The 19,022-nt window shown below is 47.6% G+C and overlaps 1 protein-coding gene across 5 annotated transcripts in view; it reads left to right on the top strand.

Moving 5' to 3' along the window:
- The window catches only part of LOC124013622 (signal peptide, CUB and EGF-like domain-containing protein 1), a 146,675-nt gene that overhangs the window by 103,587 nt on the left and 24,066 nt on the right, over positions 1-19,022 (top strand). For all 5 annotated transcript variants that reach the window (XM_046327953.1, XM_046327957.1, XM_046327956.1 and 2 more), the window contains one exon: positions 9,064-9,180. In XM_046327953.1, the coding sequence (XP_046183909.1) occupies positions 9,064-9,180 (117 nt within the window). The remainder of the gene's footprint in view (positions 1-9,063; positions 9,181-19,022) is intronic.

The following is a 19,022-nucleotide window of genomic DNA, read 5'->3' as shown; positions in this document are numbered from 1 at the left end:
TATGCCCCTCGCCATCTTCCTGTTTCAGACTGCCACCCTACTCCTTTCAGAGGGCCCTTCACAGATGTCTTTCCCATCTTCCTGTTTCAGACTGCCAGAGGGCCCTTCACAGTTCATTATCACCATATGCCCCTCGCCATCTTCCTGTTTCAGACTGCCACCGTACTCCTCAAGGGATGTCTTTCAGTGGGCCCTTCACAGTTCATTATCACCATATGCCCCTCGCCATCTTCCCGTTTCGGACTGCCACCCTACTCAAGGGATGTCTTTCAGAGGGCCCTTCACAGTTCATTATCACCATATGCCCCTCGCCATCTTCCTGTTTCAGACTGCCACCGTACTCCTCAAGGGATGTCTTTCAGAGGGCCCTTCACAGTTCATTATCACCATATGCCCCTCGCCATCTTCCCGTTTCCCTGCCACCCTACTCAAGGGATGTCTTTCAGAGGGCCCTTCACAGTTCAATTATCACCATATTATCACCAGACTGCCATATGTTTTCCAGTTCATTATCATCTTCCTGATTCCCGTTTCGACTGCCACCCTACTCAAGGGATGTCTTTCAGAGGGCCCTTCACAGTTCATTATCACCATATGCCCTCGCCATCTTCCCGTTTCAGACTGCCACCCTACTCTCAAGGGATGTCTTTCAGAGGGCCCTTCACAGTTCATTATCACCATATGCCCCTTCTTCCCGTTTCCCGGACTGCCACCCTACTCCTCAAGGGATGTCTTTCAGAGGGCCCTTCACAGTTCATTATCACCATATGCCCTATCTTCCTGTTTCAGACTGCCACCCTACTCCTCAAGGGATGTCTTTCAGAGGGCCCTTCACAGTTCATTATCACCATATGCCCTGCCATCTTCCCGTTTCAGACTGCCACCCTACTCCTCAAGGGATGTCTTTCAGAGGGCCCTTCACAGTTCATTATCACCATATGCCCCTCGCCATCTTCCCGTTTCAGACTGCCACCCTACTCCTCAAGGGATGTCTTTCAGAGGGCCCTTCACAGTTCATTATCACCATATGCCCTCGCCATCTTCCCGTTTCAGACTGCCACCCTACTCCTCACTGTGTTAAGGGATGTCTTTCAGAGGGCCCTTCACAGTTCATTATCACCATATGCCCCTCGCCATCTTCCTTTTCAGACTGCCACCCTACTCCTCAAGGGATGTCTTTCAGAGGGCCCTTCACAGTTCATTATCACCATATGCCCCTCGCCATCTTCCTGTTTCAGACTGCCACCCTACTCCTCAAGGGATGTCTTTCAGAGGGCCCTTCACAGTTCATTATCACCATATGCCCCTCGCCATCTTCCTGTTTCAGACTGCCACCCTACTCCTCAGGGATGTCTTTCAGAGGGCCCTTCACAGTTCATTATCACCATATGCCCTCGCCATCTTCCTGTTTCAGACTGCCACCCTACTCCTCAAGGGATGTCTTTCAGAGGGCCCTTCACAGTTCATTATGACCTATGCCCTGAGATCTTCCCGTTTCAGACTGCCACCCTACTCCTCAAGTATGCACCCGTTTGGCCTACAGTACTTGCATTTCAAGTGAGCATTATCACTCGAACAGCCACATCGTGGCATAAAGAGCTTTCATGCAAGCCCCGGGCACCGTCATGAGAGACCGGCTCCAGATACTGTATCTACACTGCAGGTTCATCAATGGATGACTCAGTCAATTAGTATAAAACTAAATTCAATGAATGTACAACTGAATAAAAAAGGTGTGAATAGTTAACCCTTTCCCGACTCAGTGGAGGAAGATGCATCCTTTCAACAGTAGTGACTGACTGTTGAATGGAAATCTCTCCACGGGGTTGGTGGGAAGGGACGAACAACATGGATCTCAGACAACGTATTCCAACCCACTCCTAGATGACACCGTTCTGTACATAGTCTGTCCCTGTGACCCTTTCTTTTCCCCCTTTCAGACCTCGAACCCCCTGTGAAGTTCCACCTGACTGTTAAAGTGTGGTTTCAATATGTCTCCCTTTAATGGAAATATCTCAACTAATCTGGACTAACCACTAAACCAGACTAAACGGGTGAACCCCCACTAATACCTAACTAAAACTGCACTTCCTTAAACCTGGGAGCCTCGGAGCAGCATTTCCCTCTCGGTTTCTTATGGTTCTGTCTGCTTTATTTGACTCTTTTGTTTTCAAAGGCAGAAGTGGATCCAGTACAACGTACAGCCTGTATGTTTACCAACATGGAGACCTAAGTCAGTCAGTCATGCAGACATCCTGGGCTCGTATATATACTGTTACTGTTATTGTTCGATGTTTTTCTCCCTACAGACCAGATCTTATTAAACATGTTTTTGGCCAGTAAATGGGTGGGGTGGGGGTGGGTGGGTGGGGCTCTCCTCTAAATGTTCACTTTTCCATCCTTCTCATCTTCCCTCCGTTGAAGAATTCTTCCCCAGCCTGATTCAGTTCCTGTTGTTTTCATACCTGATGACGTCACTGTTGATGCTCCTCCCCTTCATTCCAACACTGTATCCGCCATGTTTTCTATAACCCCCATCTCACATTGGATATCTCTGTCTCTCACAATGATTTATGTTTTTAGCCCGCTCTATATGACCTGTGTTATTGAGATGTTTTTAGCCCGCTCTATATGACCTGTGTTATTGAGATGTTTTTAGCCCATTCTCTATATGACCTGTGTTATTGAGATGTTTTTAGCCCGCTCTATATGACCTGTGTTATTGAGATGTTTTTAGCCCATTCTCTATATGACCTGTGTTATTGAGATGTTTTTAGCCCGCTCTATATGACCTGTGTTATTGAGATGTTTTTATCCCGCTCTATATGACCTGTGTTATTGAGATGTTTTTAGCCCGCTCTATATGACCTGTGTTATTGAGATGTTTTTAGCCCATTCTCTATATGACCTGTGTTATTGAGATGTTTTTATCCCGCTCTATATGACCTGTGTTATTGAGATGTTTTTAGCCCGCTCTATATGACCTGTGTTATTGAGATGTTTTTAGCCCGCTCTATATGACCTGTGTTATTGAGATGTTTTTATCCCGCTCTATATGACCTGTGTTATTGAGATGTTTTTAGCCCATTCTCTATATGACCTGTGTTATTGAGATGTTTTTATCCCGCTCTATATGACCTGTGTTATTGAGATGTTTTTAGCCCGCTCTATATGACCTGTGTTATTGAGATGTTTTTAGCCCATTCTCTATATGACCTGTGTTATTGAGATGTTTTTAGCCCATTCTCTATATGACCTGTGTTATTGAGATGTTTTTAGCCCGCTCTATATGACCTGTGTTATTGAGATGTTTTTATCCCGCTCTATATGACCTGTGTTATTGAGATGTTTTTATCCCGCTCTATATGACCTGTGTTATTGAGATGTTTTTAGCCCGCTCTATATGACCTGTGTTATTGAGATGTTTTTATCCCGCTCTATATGACCTGTGTTATTGAGATGTTTTTAGCCCATTCTCTATATGACCTGTGTTATTGAGATGTTTTTATCCCGCTCTATATGACCTGTGTTATTGAGATGTTTTTAGCCCGCTCTATATGACCTGTGTTATTGAGATGTTTTTATCCCGCTCTATATGACCTGTGTTATTGAGATGTTTTTAGCCCATTCTCTATATGACCTGTGTTATTGAGATGTTTTTAGCCCGCTCTATATGACCTGTGTTATTGAGATGTTTTTAGCCCGCTCTATATGACCTGTGTTATTGAGATGTTTTTATCCCGCTCTATATGACCTGTGTTATTGAGATGTTTTTAGCCCATTCTCTATATGACCTGTGTTATTGAGATGTTTTTATCCCGCTCTATATGACCTGTGTTATTGAGATGTTTTTAGCCCGCTCTATATGACCTGTGTTATTGAGATGTTTTTAGCCCGCTCTATATGACCTGTGTTATTGAGATGTTTTTATCCCATTCTCTATATGACCTGTGTTATTGAGATGTTTTTATCCTCACTTTTTTAGTTGCAGATGTTTTTCCTTCTTCACCGGTCTGATTGCCATTGTCATCTAATTTTCACTAGTTCAATCTCACTTAATTCTTTCCAAGCAAGTCAAAATTATAATTGAAACCAATGTGAGGCAAATTATCTTTAGCAGGGGTGAATAGACCTATTGTAGGTATTGCTATAGTAGAGGAGGAGACTATGGAAGTCTTTAGAACAGCTCTGAACTGGCCTGGTCTGTCCCGCAGCAGCATGTTAGATTTGACACCGTGCTCCATTTGTCTGCCTGCTTTGACACACAGCGTTCCGGACTCTCTCTGTACTTCTGCTGCTGCTATTTTCTCTGCAGACACTGCCGTAGTCCTTGTCCCAAAGCACTGGAGCCCAGATTGATCAAGACAGATTAAACTGGACCTGGGCTATGATGAAAAATCGATGGAGGAAAGCATGATAGAGAGAGAGGGAGAGAGAGAGAGAGAGAGAGAGAGAGAGAGAGAGAGAGAGAGAGAGAGAGAGATAGAGGGAGAGAGAGAGGGGGAGAGAGAGAGGGGGAGAGAGAGGGAGAGAGCGATAGAGGGAGAGAGAGAGGGAGAGAGAGAGAGGGAGAGGGAGAGAGCGATAGAGGGAGAGAGAGAGAGCGATAGAGGGAGAGAGAGAGAGGGGGAGAGTGAGAGAGAGAGAGCGATAGAGGGAGAGAGAGAGATAGAGGAGAGAGAGAGGGGGAGGGAGAGAGAGAGAGAGCGATAGAGGGAGAGAGAGAGAGGGGGAGAGTGAGAGAGAGAGAGCGATAGAGGGAGAGGGAGAGAGAGGGAGAGAGAGAGAGAGGGATAGATAGAGGGGAAAGAGTGAAGAAAGTGAAAGCACAGAAAAAGTCAGGTCTTTTCAAAGGCTGGGTGTGAGAGAGGGGGGGGGGTGCTTTAGCTACACTGACCTCGGCTGCTGAGGAGTCCAAATAAACCACTCACCTAGGACAGATGAGCCGGGCGTGTGTGTGTGTGTGTGTGTGTGTGTGTGTGTGTGTGTGTGTGTGTGTGTGTGTGTGTGTGTGTGTGTGTGTGTGTGTGTGTGTGTGTGTGTGTGTGTGTGTGTGTGTGTGTGTGTGTGTGTGTGTGTGTGTGTGTGTGTGTGTGTGTGGATAGCGTGATTTCAGGACGGGGGCAGCGCTGACAGCTGGATTAGGTGCCCATGACAACAGTGAAGGGGGATCCTGTTAGCTAGGCCCTGCTGAAAGACGATCGTGCCCCTACAGCTCAGTCAGTATGTGTGTGGAGGGTTGATGGGACTTGGCATGATGCTTAATAAAGCACAACCACTCCTCTTTTCTCATGACTCCCTCTTAATCAATAGAACATGTGTCCTCTCTGAGAGACGATGTCTTACTGAGAGAGAGCGAGAGACTGCATGGAGATTTGACTGGTCAGCATGTCTGTGTGTGTGAAGAGTATGTGGGACGTGTGTGTGTGTGTGTGTGTGCGTGTGTGTGTGTGTGTATCTCCCCACTCCTGACGTCAGCAGAGCAGGTCAGTCAAGTCTGCCCAGAGCATGTGTGAGCATGGCAGGGAGACAGTGAGACAGACAGAGAGACAGTGAGGTGGAGGGGCGTGATGATGGGGTTATGGGGTGGGCAAGTCAGGGGTGTCTCTGTTGGTTTGTACTGGCTCTCAGCCAACACACCACTGGCCCTGCAGCCGCTGCTCACACAAACAAGACAGACAAGTAATCTTCATCTGTCACCACGGAGATGAGAGCTGGTTCCCTTGAACAGATCCCTCCAACCGTCAATCTCCCCCAGAATGTCTCGCAAAGAAACTCCCCCAAAACCCTCACTACCCTTTTCTAAAAAAGAGGTATTACCCTGTCCCTCTTCCTCTGTCAGCATCAGCATGTTGATTAGAGCCAATGAAATTGAGACACAGGGAAGTGGAAAGGATGGTTGTGAATAGAAGAGCGTTAGCCTTTGTAGCATCGTTGCAATACAGTGTGCATGAGACATAAACATTCAGGGGTGGGAGAGGGGAGGGGGTTCAGAGGGGCTGTTCGGGGGTAGGCTGGGCATGTCCAGTACATCAATCAGAGTGTGTTTTGACGGGTCTGTGTTCCTGTGTGCAGCCTCTTGCCCTGGGGGTGGGCGGGCCTGGCTCATCAGAGCAGGAGAGGGGCTCTGAGCAGGGCTCACGCTAAGCTAATGATAGGGCCCATTGCTTTCAGTAGTATAAATCACTCTGACCCATGAACAGCCCCATGCGCACACACACACACACCTGAGTGGGAAGTTTACAGGGGTCCGCTGCCATACCCTACAGCACCCATCAGACAAGCTACACTATTATATACAATAGTATGTGGACACCCCTTCAAATGAGTGGATTCAGCTATTTCAGCCACACCCATTGCTGTCAGGTGTATATAACCAAGCACATGGCAATCTCCATAGACAAACATTGGCAGTAGAATGGCCTTTCTGAAGAGCTCAGTGACTTTCAACGTGGCACCATAGGATGCCACCTTTCCAACAAGTCAGTTCGTCAAATGTCTGCCCTGCTAGAGCTGCCCCGGTCCACTGTAAGTGCTGTTATTGTGAAGTGGAAACGTCTAGGAGCAACAACAGCTCAGCCGCGAAGTAGTAGTCCACACAAGCTCACAGAATGGGACCCCCGAGTGCTGAAGCACGTAGCGTGTACAATTATTCTGTCCTCGGTTGCAAGACTCACTACCGAGTTCCAAACTGCCTCTGGAAGCAACATCAGCACAATAACTGTTAGTCTTCATGAAATGGGTTTCCATGGCCGAGCAGCCGCACACAAGCCTAAGATCACTATGCGCAATTCCAAGCGTCAGCTGGAGTTGTATAAAGTTAGCCGCCATTAGACTCTGTAGCATTGGAAACGCGAGAATGCTACCTGTCCCAATGCATAGTGCCAACTGTAAAGTTTGATTGGGGGGGATAATGGTCTGGAGCTGTTTTTCATGGTTCTGGGCTAGGCCCCTTAGTTCCAGTGAAGCGAAATCTTAACGCTGCAGTATACAATGACATTCTAGATGATTCTATGCTACCAACTTTGTGGCAACAGTTTGGGGAAGGCCTTTTCCTGTTTCAGCATGACAATGCCCCCGTGCACAAGCGAGGTCCATACGGAAATCGATCATCTTCGGGATGAATCGGAACGCGGAATGCGAGCCAGGCCTAACCGCCCAACGTCAGTGCCCAACCTCACTAATGTTCTTGTGGCTGAATGGAAGCAAGTCCCTGCAGCAGTGTTCCAACATCTAGTGCAAGGCAGAAGAGTGGAGGCTGTTATAGCAGCAAAGGGTGGACCAACTCCATATTATTGACCATGATTTTGGAATGAGCTGTTCGACGACCGGGTGTCCACATACTTTTGGTCACGTAGTGTACCAGGAGTATAGAGTATCTCTCCTTCCCCTATTCCCTCTGTTTTCCTTTTCTATGAATCAGGTTTAAGTACCCCAAAAAGGTATATGCAGTTCTATGAAACACACCAGCAGCCTCATTGAAGTAGAGCCTTTTTGGCACTGACAGGTTCCCGGTGGTGGTAGAAACTGGCGACCATGCTGGCTCTCACAGCACCCACCTGCCGTTTGCTTTTGCTGCAAACAGACGGCCATGTCGGATCAGCCCGATGATGAGATGCCGTCAGTCCGTGACACTGCAGTCATTGACAGTATTATGCTAATGCTGTGACCTCTAGAGCCGGGCATGTTAGCTAGCCTGTCTGAAAGGGTTTATCTTCTCCCCTCCTCCCTTAAAGCGAGCACAGAACCTCTTTGCATTTAATGAGCTGGGAATAGGTGCCAGAGAGACAAGTGCACCATCTCTCATTTGCATACAAGTCCATGTCCAAATAGCCAGAGCCATTTCAGCGTCTGCTGTCACCTTTAAAGGGATAGTTTGGGATTTTAGCTGAACTCGTGGATACCATTTTTTATGCCTCTGTGTCCAGTATGAAGGAAGTTAGAGGTAGTTTTGCGAGCCAATGCTAACTAGCATTATCACTAGCTGTACCCAAAGACTTCCAGTCTTTGTGCTAAGCTAGTAGGCATTGCTCTCGAAACTACCTCTAACTTCCTTCATACAGGACAGAGACATATAAATGGTATCCACGAGTTTGGGGAAGTAGATGAACTATCCCTTTAGCTAAACACAGTCAACTGAGTTTCTTTCCCAGGACATATCAGAAGCCTGCCAGACCCAAATAGTTCATCTGAAACTGTTCTTTATTAAATATAGTAGCCTATTATTGAGCCCCGTTCTAATAGCAGTATACCGTTTCACCGTCCTCAGCAGTTTCTGACACCCATTGGGGATTAGTGAGCTCAGCTTTCCTAAAGCAACAATGGGCTGTGCAGGTGAAGTGGAGATGCCATTAGGTGCTGTTTGTTTTGGGATTAGCTCAGGCAATATTCACAAGTCAGAGCAAACCTTATCTTCGCCACATACAAGAACATTTTTCCTGGAGTCAAAATACACACATTCGGTCCTAGGTACTACTACTCGATCCCACCACGGACTATATTATAGACTCTCGTGTTTTCTCTACTTCACCTTCAGTATCATTTTTGACTAAATGTTGACATTTTTTGGGGGGGAAACAAGGCACACCTGTCTTAACTCGGCTACTGAGTTCCTCTCCTTCTCAGCATATGTTCCCATTATTCTGTCTTTCTCTCATTTGATCTGCTAGGTGTTCCAATCAATGATGTTCAACAGAATCCTGAGTTTACAGTCGGTCTGTAACATGTTGTCAATCCCAACTGTGTTCCGTCTCATAACCTGTCACTGGTCTGATGGGCAACTACAATGTCTTGACACGGGCTCAGTATCGTGGAAATGAAGTCTGAATGGGTATGATGGAATAGCCAAATGCCCTGAGTACACGACGTCACACTGTTGTGTATTTCCCCATTGTATGCAGCCTCTTCTCAACCCTCCCGTCATATCTTCGCTGTCTACTGTTTCTCTCTTTAGACTCCGTTCTGCTCTTTAGATATGCGTGCCAGTCAGTAGGTTAACACCCTTCCCCTGCCCCCCCCGCCCCTCCTCTCTTTTCTCCCACTGTATATTTTTGTTTCACCCAGAAACCTGTGCGGTGAACAATGGCGGCTGTGACCGGACCTGCAAGGACACGGCTACAGGGGTCCGCTGCAGCTGCCCCGTGGGATTCACCCTGCAGCCAGACGGCAAGACCTGCAAAGGTCAGTGTATAGGTGTGTGTGTGTGTGTGTGTGTGTCCGTGTGGCCCTACTGTCCCCTACGGCTCTCCTCTATCTTCTTTACTCCCCCCCCCTCTCTCTCTCTCGCTCTCTCTCTCGCTCTCTCTCTCTCTCTCTCTCTCTCTCTCTCTCTCTCTCTCTCTCTCTCTCTCTCTCTCTCTCTCTCTCTCTCTCTCTCTCTCTCTCTCTCTCTCTCTCTATGTGACGGACGGCTTTATCTCATGCCTTGATAGCACCCAACCCTTTAGTGTGCTCGTTTCATCTTGAAAACACACTGCTAGTGCTGTGAGGACTCATTCTGCATCAGCACTCAACCGTACTTTGCCATTATTACGGAATATGGGCAAGTTATGTGGTATTGAACGGTACTGAGTTGAGAGGATCCTTTGCGGAGGTGGTCCAGGGGTCTGGTGGTCCAGGGGTCTGGTGGTCCAGGGGTCTGGTGGTCCATGGGTCTGGTGGTCCAGGGGTCTGGTGGTCCAGGGGTCTGGTATCTGTGGCTGGTATGAGTGGTATCTGAGTGATCTTGGGCCAAGACCAACCAATCCTGCGTCGCGAAGTTCACTTCGCCTCCTCGCCTGGAGCAGAGAGAGGCTCCGGTCTCCGGCGCGGTCACTGGCAGTGCTGCTGTTGTTGATGTTGCCGCTAAGTGTTTCCACTTCCCAAATTCCGCCCGTGACGTCAAAGGCAGTGGCCAAGGCCCTACCGGGCTGCCACATAGACACAGTGAAATGGATTATTTTAGCGGATAGTTGATTGAGGCTTGTCCCTAAACAAACAGGGGGCGGTTGATGTTTCTGACCCCAGGGTCACCCTAATGGAAAATACAGTGCTTTCGTGTGGAGTGGTATTGTTGATTTGTATCAGGGATCATTGATAGGGCTGAGGAACAGCTACACTGTGGTCTGGCTTGCATGAGACACACTTGGGTGCATCTCAAGAGCATAGTGGCTACTTTCTCTCCTCATCTCCTAAATCTCCGTTCCTTCATCTGCCCTGATCTGAAGAAGAGACTGGGGAAGAGAAAACAAAAAGTTTTCCTCGGGCTGTTGAGTTGAGTTGGTTCACATCAGAATAGTTGAAGATCTACACTGAGGATGTGGGGAGTGCTGTTACTTCGCTGCTCAACCCAACTCTGCCCACATGTGACAAGACACGTTTGAGGAGGGGAACTGCTATAGGAGTCGCCATAGCAATGACTTGTAGGTTACATGGCGGTGACTCTTTATGTCCAATGTCGTGTGTGTGTGTGTGTGTGTGTGTGTGTGTGTGTGTGTGTGTGTGTGTGTGTGTGTGTGTGTGTGTGTGTGTGTGTGTGTGTGTGTGTGTGTGTGTGTGTGTGTGTGTGTGTACCTGTGTGACCAAGTGTGTGTGTGCGTGTGTACCTGTGTGACCAAGTGTGCGTGTGTGCGTGTGTGTGTGTGTGTGTGTGTTTGTTGTGTGTGTGTGTGTGTGTGTGTGTGTGTGTGTGTGTGTGTGTGTGTGTGTGTGTGTGTGTGTGTGTGTGTGTGTGTGTGTGTGTGTGTGTGTGTGTATACCCGTGTGACCAAGTGTGTGTGTGTGTGTGCGTGTGTACCTGTGTGACCAAGTGTGCATGTGCGTGTGTGTGTACCTGTGTGACCACGTGTGTGTGTGTGTGTGTGTGTGTGTGTGTGTGTGTGTGTGTGTGTGTGTGTGTGTGTGTGTGTGTGTGTGTGTGTGTGTGTGTGTGTGTGTGTGTGTGTGTGTGTGTGTGTGTGTGTGTGTGTGTGTATTTCGTGTCAAGAAGTTTGAGAATGTGGCATGTAAGTGTGTGAAATACTGGAGCCGGGGCTGTCTGGCTGGCAGGCAGACGACTCGTCGGCAAACTTTCAGCTGTTTGAACAGTGAGGCCCACGCTGCACTGTCTCTCTCTTTTCCTCTCACACATATATAGTACACACACACACACACACACACACACACACACACACACACACACACACACACACACACACACACACACACACACACACACACACACACACACACACACACACACACACACACACACACACACACACACACACACACACACACACACACACACACACACACACACACACACACACACACACTCACACAGACTGACACAGCGCCACCCAGCTGTATAGTGGGGAGATACAACAGAGGGGGGTTACAGAGAGCATTACTACCTAACAGCATCCGTCATCTCCAGCAAAGAGAAGAGGCATATTGTTCATTCAGTTGTTTGGACACATCTTATCAGACACACCATTATGGTCATTGAAACCTGTTGATAATGATATATCGTAGAATCCTCCATGGCCACGTCATTGTCTGCTAACAAGGTCAGCTGTGACTGGAAGGGTCCAGCCCTGCATTGGTTGCAGTGTGAGAAAACATCTAGTCTGTCTGTCGCTCCAATGTCAAGTTCAAACCCCAGCAGCTTGTGTGAACAACTTCCACTCCCATCTGTCTCCCGTCTGTGTCCCGTCTGTCTCCCGTCTGTCTCCCGTCTGTGTCCCGTCTGTGTCCCGTCTGTCTCCCGTCTGTGTCCCGTCTGTCTCCTGTCTGTCTCCCGTCTGTGTCCCGTCTGTCTCCCGTCTGTCTCCCGTCTGTCTCCCGTCTGTGTCCCGTCTGTGTCCCGTCTGTCTGCCGTCTGTCTCCCGTCTGTCTCTGCCTTTGATTTGTGCGCTTAACAGGACAACCAAGCTTTTATGGTGCAGGAAAATGAAAAGTTAGCCTCTCCTGTGTTTTCCGGGGGCCAGTTGAGTGGAGAAGATGGATAGGGCTGCAGTCCGGCTGTGTACCGCCCAGATAATGTGGCTGAGTTAGGCCCCTGGGCTCCATAAATCCACTAGTGTTTGACCTGATCTGAGCTGGAGCTGTGAGACAGCACAGACAGCACCACATCCATCACCCATCACCATCCATCAGCTGGGCATGAAGGGTGGAGGGATGGAGCAGGAAAACATGGAGGGAGACATCTGCCGTTGACTGCAAACACACACACACACCCACCTACTTACATGATAGACATACACATGAAGGCACGGTGCATGTACACACATGCGCGTGCACGCAATCAATACACACATCCACACTGAATACACAGGCACTCAAGCATATCAGGAAGGAAAATACCATGCAGACATTGTCTTCCCATGGTGGGGTATTAATACCCTGAACTGACTGGACTCACCCACCTCAACTATAAACTCTGAACTCCTCTCCAGTCTCCAGCCAGCATTACTTCAGTCTGTCTCTGTCCAGGACAGATCATCTCTCCCTGAGCTCAGTCAGTCAGACAGGGGTTTTATTGATCATTAAAGACATTTTATTCAGACCATTTAGACTGCCTGTCTGTCTCATGCTCCCTAATGTCCACTGGGGCTTGGCCACATGTACAACTCCCCTGGCCTTGTCGCCATGCTGCCCCCTGCATGGGACCAACGTTTCCTGTAACCTTGGCAATGGCACACACAGATCTCCTGATCTGGGACAGATGAAATGGGCTGATAGGGTCTTGGCTAAGCTAGCCGATATCACAGCTGAGCTGACCCATACGGAGTGTAGTGTGTGACTGTGCTCTACTGTGTAATGAATCATATCAAATCAAACTTTATTTCCCACTTGCGCCAAATACAACAAGGGTAGACTTTACCGTGAAATGCTGACTTACAAGCCCTTAACCAACGGTGCAGTTCAAGAAGAAGAAGAAATATTTACCAAGTAGGCTAAAATAAAAAGTAATAATAAAAAGTAACACATTAAGAATAACGAGGCCATATACAGGGGGCACCGGTACCTAGTCAGTGTGCAGGGGTACAGGCTAGTTGAGGTAATCTGTACATGTAGGTGGGGGCGATGTGACTATGCATAGATAACAAACAAACAGCGAGTAGCGGCAGTATACAAGAGGGGGTTCAATGTAAATTGTCTGGTGACAATTTTTATGAATTGTTCAGCAGTCTAATGGCTTGGGGGTAGAAGCTGTTGAGGAGCCTTTTGGTTCTAGACTTGACGCTCCGGTACCGCTTGCTGTGCGGTAGCAGATAAATCAGTGGGTTACTTGGGTGACTGGTGTCTTTTATGGGCTTTCCTCTGACACCGCCTAGTGTCAGATGGGCTTTCCTCTGACACTCCTCTGACACCGCCTGGTCCTGGATGGCAGGGAGCTTGGCCCCAGTGATGTACTGGGCCGTCCCCACTACCCTCTGTAGCGCCTTACGTTCAGATGCCGAGCAGTTGCCATACCAGGCGGTGATGCAACTGGTCAGGATGCTCTCGATGGTGCAGCTGTAGAACATTTTGAGGATCTGGGGACCCATTCCAAATCTTTTCAGTCTGCTGAAGGGGGAAAAGGTTTTGTCGTGCCCTCTTCACAACTGTCTTGGTATGTTTGGACCATGATAGATCGTTGGTGATGTGGACACTAAGGAACTTGAAACTCTCGACCCGCTCCACGACAGTCCCGTCGATGTTAATGGGGGCCTGTTCAGCCCGCCTTTTCCCGTAGTTCAGCTCCTTTGTCATGTGTTATAGCATATTGGGTTGTGCCAGTGGTGTGTTGTAATTTGCAGATAGGCCCAGGGGGTAGAGGTGTTTTATAGCATAGAGATTGTTAGTAGTTAGCGGGGAGGTAAATGTCATGCTGTGAGGTACTGTAGGCAGAGCCCTCTGTCTCTCTGCTCTGTCCCCCCCCCCCCGTAACATAATCATTTCAATATAAACTATTTAGGGCATGTTTAAATCCCAGGCGTCTGATAAACAGCCTTTCATCTGCGCTGACAGACGAGACGGTTCCCTCGCTCCGCGATGACAGACGCGCCAATGGAAGGAGGCGTTTTTATCACAGGGCTCTCCTGCGGACGGAGGGAGAGACGGAGGGAAGAGAGGGAGAGGCGGAAGGAGAGAGGGAGAAGAAAAGTGATTTTGTGAACAGTTTCCAGATGTTTGATTAGAAGGTGCATGTCGGGGGGTGGATGAGTTGTGTGTGTGTGTGTGTGTGTGTGTGTGTGTGTGTGTGTGTGTGTGTGTGTGTGTGTGTGTGTGTGTGTGTGTGTGTGTGTGTGTGTGTGTGTGTGTGTGTGTGTGTGTGTGTGTGTGTGTGTGTGTGTGTGTGTGTGTGTGTGTTTACACATTTTCATTGTGTGTGAGTGAGTGAGTGAGTGAGTGAGTGAGTGAGTGAGTGAGTGAGTGAGTGAGTGAGTGAGTGAGTGAGTGAGTGAGTGAGTGAGTGAGTGTGGTTGGTTGGTGCAGGGAGACTGAGCTGCTCAGTTGTACAGTGTGTGTATGGACATGTCTTCACTGGCCTGCATTCCACTCCCCAGTACCAGCGAACGCCTGAACACACACACACACACACACACACACACACACACACACACACACACACACACACACACACACACACACACACACACACACACACACACACACACACACACACACACACACACACACACACACACACACACACACACACACACACACACACACACACACACACACACACATCCTGTAATCCAGTCAAAGAGCCATTACTGTAGTCCCTTAACACAGACAAGGAGAAACCAGGTGATAGGCTACAAGCTCGTTGGGTTATAAGGGGACATACTTTATGTGGCTCAGCCAATCTCAGTAAATGAACTGTATCATAGTCAGCAACACCTTTGATTCTCACCCTCACCTTCCCACCTACCGCTCCCACTAGCTTTATTGTCATAGCTTCACTATCACTTTGTGCCCTCAAAAGACTGGAAGCTACTGTACGGAGTCGCTTCCCCATAAACCCCCACACGTCCAGACAGAAAGCCTCCAGAATGTGCCAACGTTCTCAACAGCCCACGGTATTAACATGTCAGGCCCAGTAATCTCCACAATAACACTCCTATCTCCATCACCTTACATGACTCTGGCCCAGCTCCGGCCCTCAACCGTTCCGGCTCTCCCTCCGTCAGGCCGGCGTCGGCCCTGCCTGCTGTTTTATTTTACTGTTGTGTTGCTCTTTACAGGAGTTGCTCTTGGCCCAGATGTGGCCCAAAGAGCCTCTGTTATTAGACGGAGGAGAGTCTTTAGGGACAAAGCAAACAGAGTGGGCTGTTTAAGTCCTCTGATAAATACCCGGCCGGCTCTGGCCCGGGCCGCCCGTCGTCTCCCACATTAGCAGCCTGAGGTGGTCACACTGAGGTAAACGTTGCTTTTTATGAACAGTAGATCCCCCTTCTCCCGTCCCCAAATTATTTGGACAGGTTCAGGTTTCCTCAAATGAATTGCTTTTTACTGTAAATATTTTGTAAAACTACACAGTTTTCCCGAGGTGCGTACCAAGGCTACGCGAGCGCTCAGAGTTAAGCCTGCAGCAGCAGCCAAAGAGCTTCCACATTCCTCATCTCTCTCTCACTCTCACTCTCTCTCCAATGGTTTTTTATCCCCGATGACTGCAGTTTATGTTACAATACAAACGTTCTTTCTTCTTTTCTTTCTTTCTTTCTTTCTTTCTTTCTTTCCTTCTTTCTTTCTGTCTTGCTTGCTGCCTCTCCGTTCTCTATCTCCTATCTTTGTCTTTTGAGAGGACTTTTATCGACTCACAAGCATCTTATGCAACAATGACCTTCCAATTGATCCCTCTGTTCTACTTACTGTATTGAGGTCAAGGGCCAGAGGTCAACGTTCAGCCATATTCTCATTACCGGCCAATTATTTATCCTACACTGTTGCCATTTCAATCGATCCTAATCGTCTGTTGAACCCTAAACCCCCATCACAAGGCTTTTCCTTTGCATCAGCTCAGGGCTCAGGTTAATTTAGCAATAACCTAGCAGTAAATAAAGGTTCAATAAAAATGAACTTAGCAGTAACACTGTGTTCTGTTCTCATATCTCATATAGTGTTGGATTTCTCACTGCAAACACAGATCCTAGTGCTGCCTTGGGCCCACAACCTCCTATCCTAAGAGGAGCAAGGAGCAGTAAGCCAGTGCGTTTGTTTCTCTTAGCCCAGGTGGATGTTAGCCCTTCCCATTTGGCCCTCAGCCTTCCCAGCAGCAGCAGTGTCCCCAGCCAGTCGGTCAGTCATTCAGCCAGTCAGTCAGTCAGACAGTTATCCAGTCATCCAGTTAACCAGTCAGTCAGTTAACCAGTCAGTTAGCCAGTTAGTCAGCCAGCCAGTAGACAATAAGCCAGTCAGTCAGTCAGCCAGTAGACAGTCAGCCAGTAGTCAGTCAGCCAGTAGACAGCCAGTCAGTCAGTTAGACAGTAGACAGTAGCCAGCCAGTCATCCAGTAGATTGTCAGTACCCAGTCAGCCAGCCAACCAACCAACTAGTCAGTCAGTCATACATCCAGTCAGCCAGCCAGTAAGCCAGCCGGTCAATCAGCCAGCCAGTAGACAGTTAGCCAGTCAGCCCGCCAGCCAGTAGACAGTTAGCCAGTCAGCCCGCTAGCCAGTCAGCCAGCCAGTAGACAGTCAACCAGCCAGTCAGTCAACAAGCCATTCAGACAGATGGCTGTAAGAAGATGGTAATGAGCTGCTATTGGCGGGTTATCTTCAGGGAGCAGCAGGGCTCAGAATGGACATATTGATCGCAGATGAAGCAGGGTATCGATCGAACCGGTGGTAAATGTCAAACAGGGATGGGAGATTGATGGAAGATGGGTGTGGGTGTTTGTCTGTCTGTGTGCGTGCGTGCGTGTGTGTATGCGTTGACAGATGACACCCCTGTTCTCACACCCAGACACTTAGAGAGATTCAAATGATTGAGAACGGAAGAGAGATGGAGATGGGAACAAAAAGAGATATCTAAAATGAGAGGCAGATACAAGAGATAAGGGGAGAGTGAGAGATAGATCAGTGGACATAGAGAGTGGAAGATTGAATGAGTGAGAGAGTGAGGACTGAGAAGGTTGGAACATATGACATCCCCATTCCTTCTCCGCTCCGTTCGTTGCTCTCATTTCCTTTCCATCCCTCTTTCCCTCCCCAGGTCTCCCCTACCACCTCTCCCCTCCCTGAGTGAGGTCCTCATTATGGTACATCATATGTAGGAGAGCCTTAATGAGCTATGCCGTCGTTAATAGAGGCCTAACTACCAGCTGGCCCCTGGCAGCCCAGATGTGTGTGCAATGCAATCACAGAGGTGCTCTCTCAATTCAATTTCAATTCTAGGGCTTTATTGGTATGGGAAACATATGTTAACATTGCCAAAGCAAGTGAAGTAGATTATAAACAAAAGTGAAATAATAACAATAATTTAAAAAACAGTCAAAATTACACTCACAGAAGTTCCAAAATAATAAAGTAATTTCAAATGTCATATTATGTCTATATATAGTGTTGTAACGATGTGCAAATACTAAAGAAAATATAGAAATATGGAAAATAAATAAATATTGTACTTACAATGGGGTTTGTTCTTCACTGGTTGCCCTTTTCTTGTGGCAACAGGTAACACATCTTACTACTGTGATGGCACACTGTGGGATTTCACCCAGTAGATATGGGAGTTTTTCAAAATTGGGTTCGTTTCGTTTTCTTTGTGGATCTATGTAATCTGAGGGAAATATGTGTCTCTAATATGGCCATACATTGGGCAGGAGGTTAGGAATTGCAGCTCAGTTTCCACCTAATTTTGTGGGCAGTGAGCACATAGCCTATCTTCTCTTGGGAGCCAGATCTGCCTATGGCAGTCTTTCTCAACAGCAAGGCTATGCTCACTGAGTCTGTACATAGTCAAAGCTTTCTTAAGTTTGGGTCATTCACAGTAGTCAGGTATTCAGCCACTGTGTACTCTCTGTTTAGGGCTAAATAGCATTCTAGTTTGCTTTGTTTTTTTGTTGTTAATTCTTTCCAATGTGTCAAGTAATTATATTTTTGTTTTCTCAAGATTTGGTTGGGTCTAATTGTGTTGCTGTCCTGGGGTTCTGTGGGGTATGTTTGTGAACATCCCCACCGGGGACTCTTCTCCAGGTTCATTTCTCTGTAGGTGATGGCTTTGTTATGGAAGGTTTGGGAATCGCTTCATTTTCGGTGGTTGTAGTATTTAATGGCTCTTTTCTGGATTTTGATAATTAGTGGGTATCGGCCTAATTCTGCTCTGCATGCATTATTTGGTGTTCTACGCTGTACACGGAGGATATTTTTGCAGAATTCTGCATGCAGAGTCTCAATTTGGTGTTTGTCCCATTTTGTGAAATCTTGGTTGGTGAGCGGACCCCAGACCTCACAACCATAATGGGCAATGGGCTCTATGACTGATTCAATCATTTTTAGCAAGATCCTAATTGGTATGTTGAATTTTATGTTCCTTTTGATGGCATAGAATGCCCTTCTTGCCTTGTCTCTCAGATCGTTCACAGCTTTGTGGAAGTTTATTGTGTGCTCTAGGTCAACCGTGTCTAAATGGAATTTGTATTTGTGGTCCTGGAGTCTGGACCTTTTTTGGAACACCATTATCTTGGTCTTACTGAGATTTACTGTCAGGGCCCAGGTCTGGTAGAATCTGTGCAGAATATATAGGTGCTGCTGTAGGCCCTCCTTGGTTGGGGACAGAAGCACCAGATCATCAGCAAACAGTACACATTTGACTTCAGATTCTGGTAGGGTGAGGCCGGGTGCTGCAGACTTTTCTAGTGCCCACGCCAATTCGTTAATATATATGTTGAAGAGGGTGGGGCTTAAGATGCATCCCTGTCTCACCCCACGGCCCTGTGGGAAGAAATGTGTGTGTTTTTTGCCAATGTTAACCACACACTTGTTGTTTGTGTACATGGATTTTATAATGTCATATGTTTTACCCCCAACACCACTTTCCATCAGTTTGTATAGCAGACCCTCATGCCA

This window comes from Oncorhynchus gorbuscha, linkage group LG25 (genome assembly GCF_021184085.1).
Source record: "Oncorhynchus gorbuscha isolate QuinsamMale2020 ecotype Even-year linkage group LG25, OgorEven_v1.0, whole genome shotgun sequence".
NCBI classification, from domain to species: domain Eukaryota; kingdom Metazoa; phylum Chordata; class Actinopteri; order Salmoniformes; family Salmonidae; genus Oncorhynchus; species Oncorhynchus gorbuscha.
Note: the sequence above shows the minus strand (reverse complement) of the source record. Positions and strands in the feature narration are given on the sequence as shown.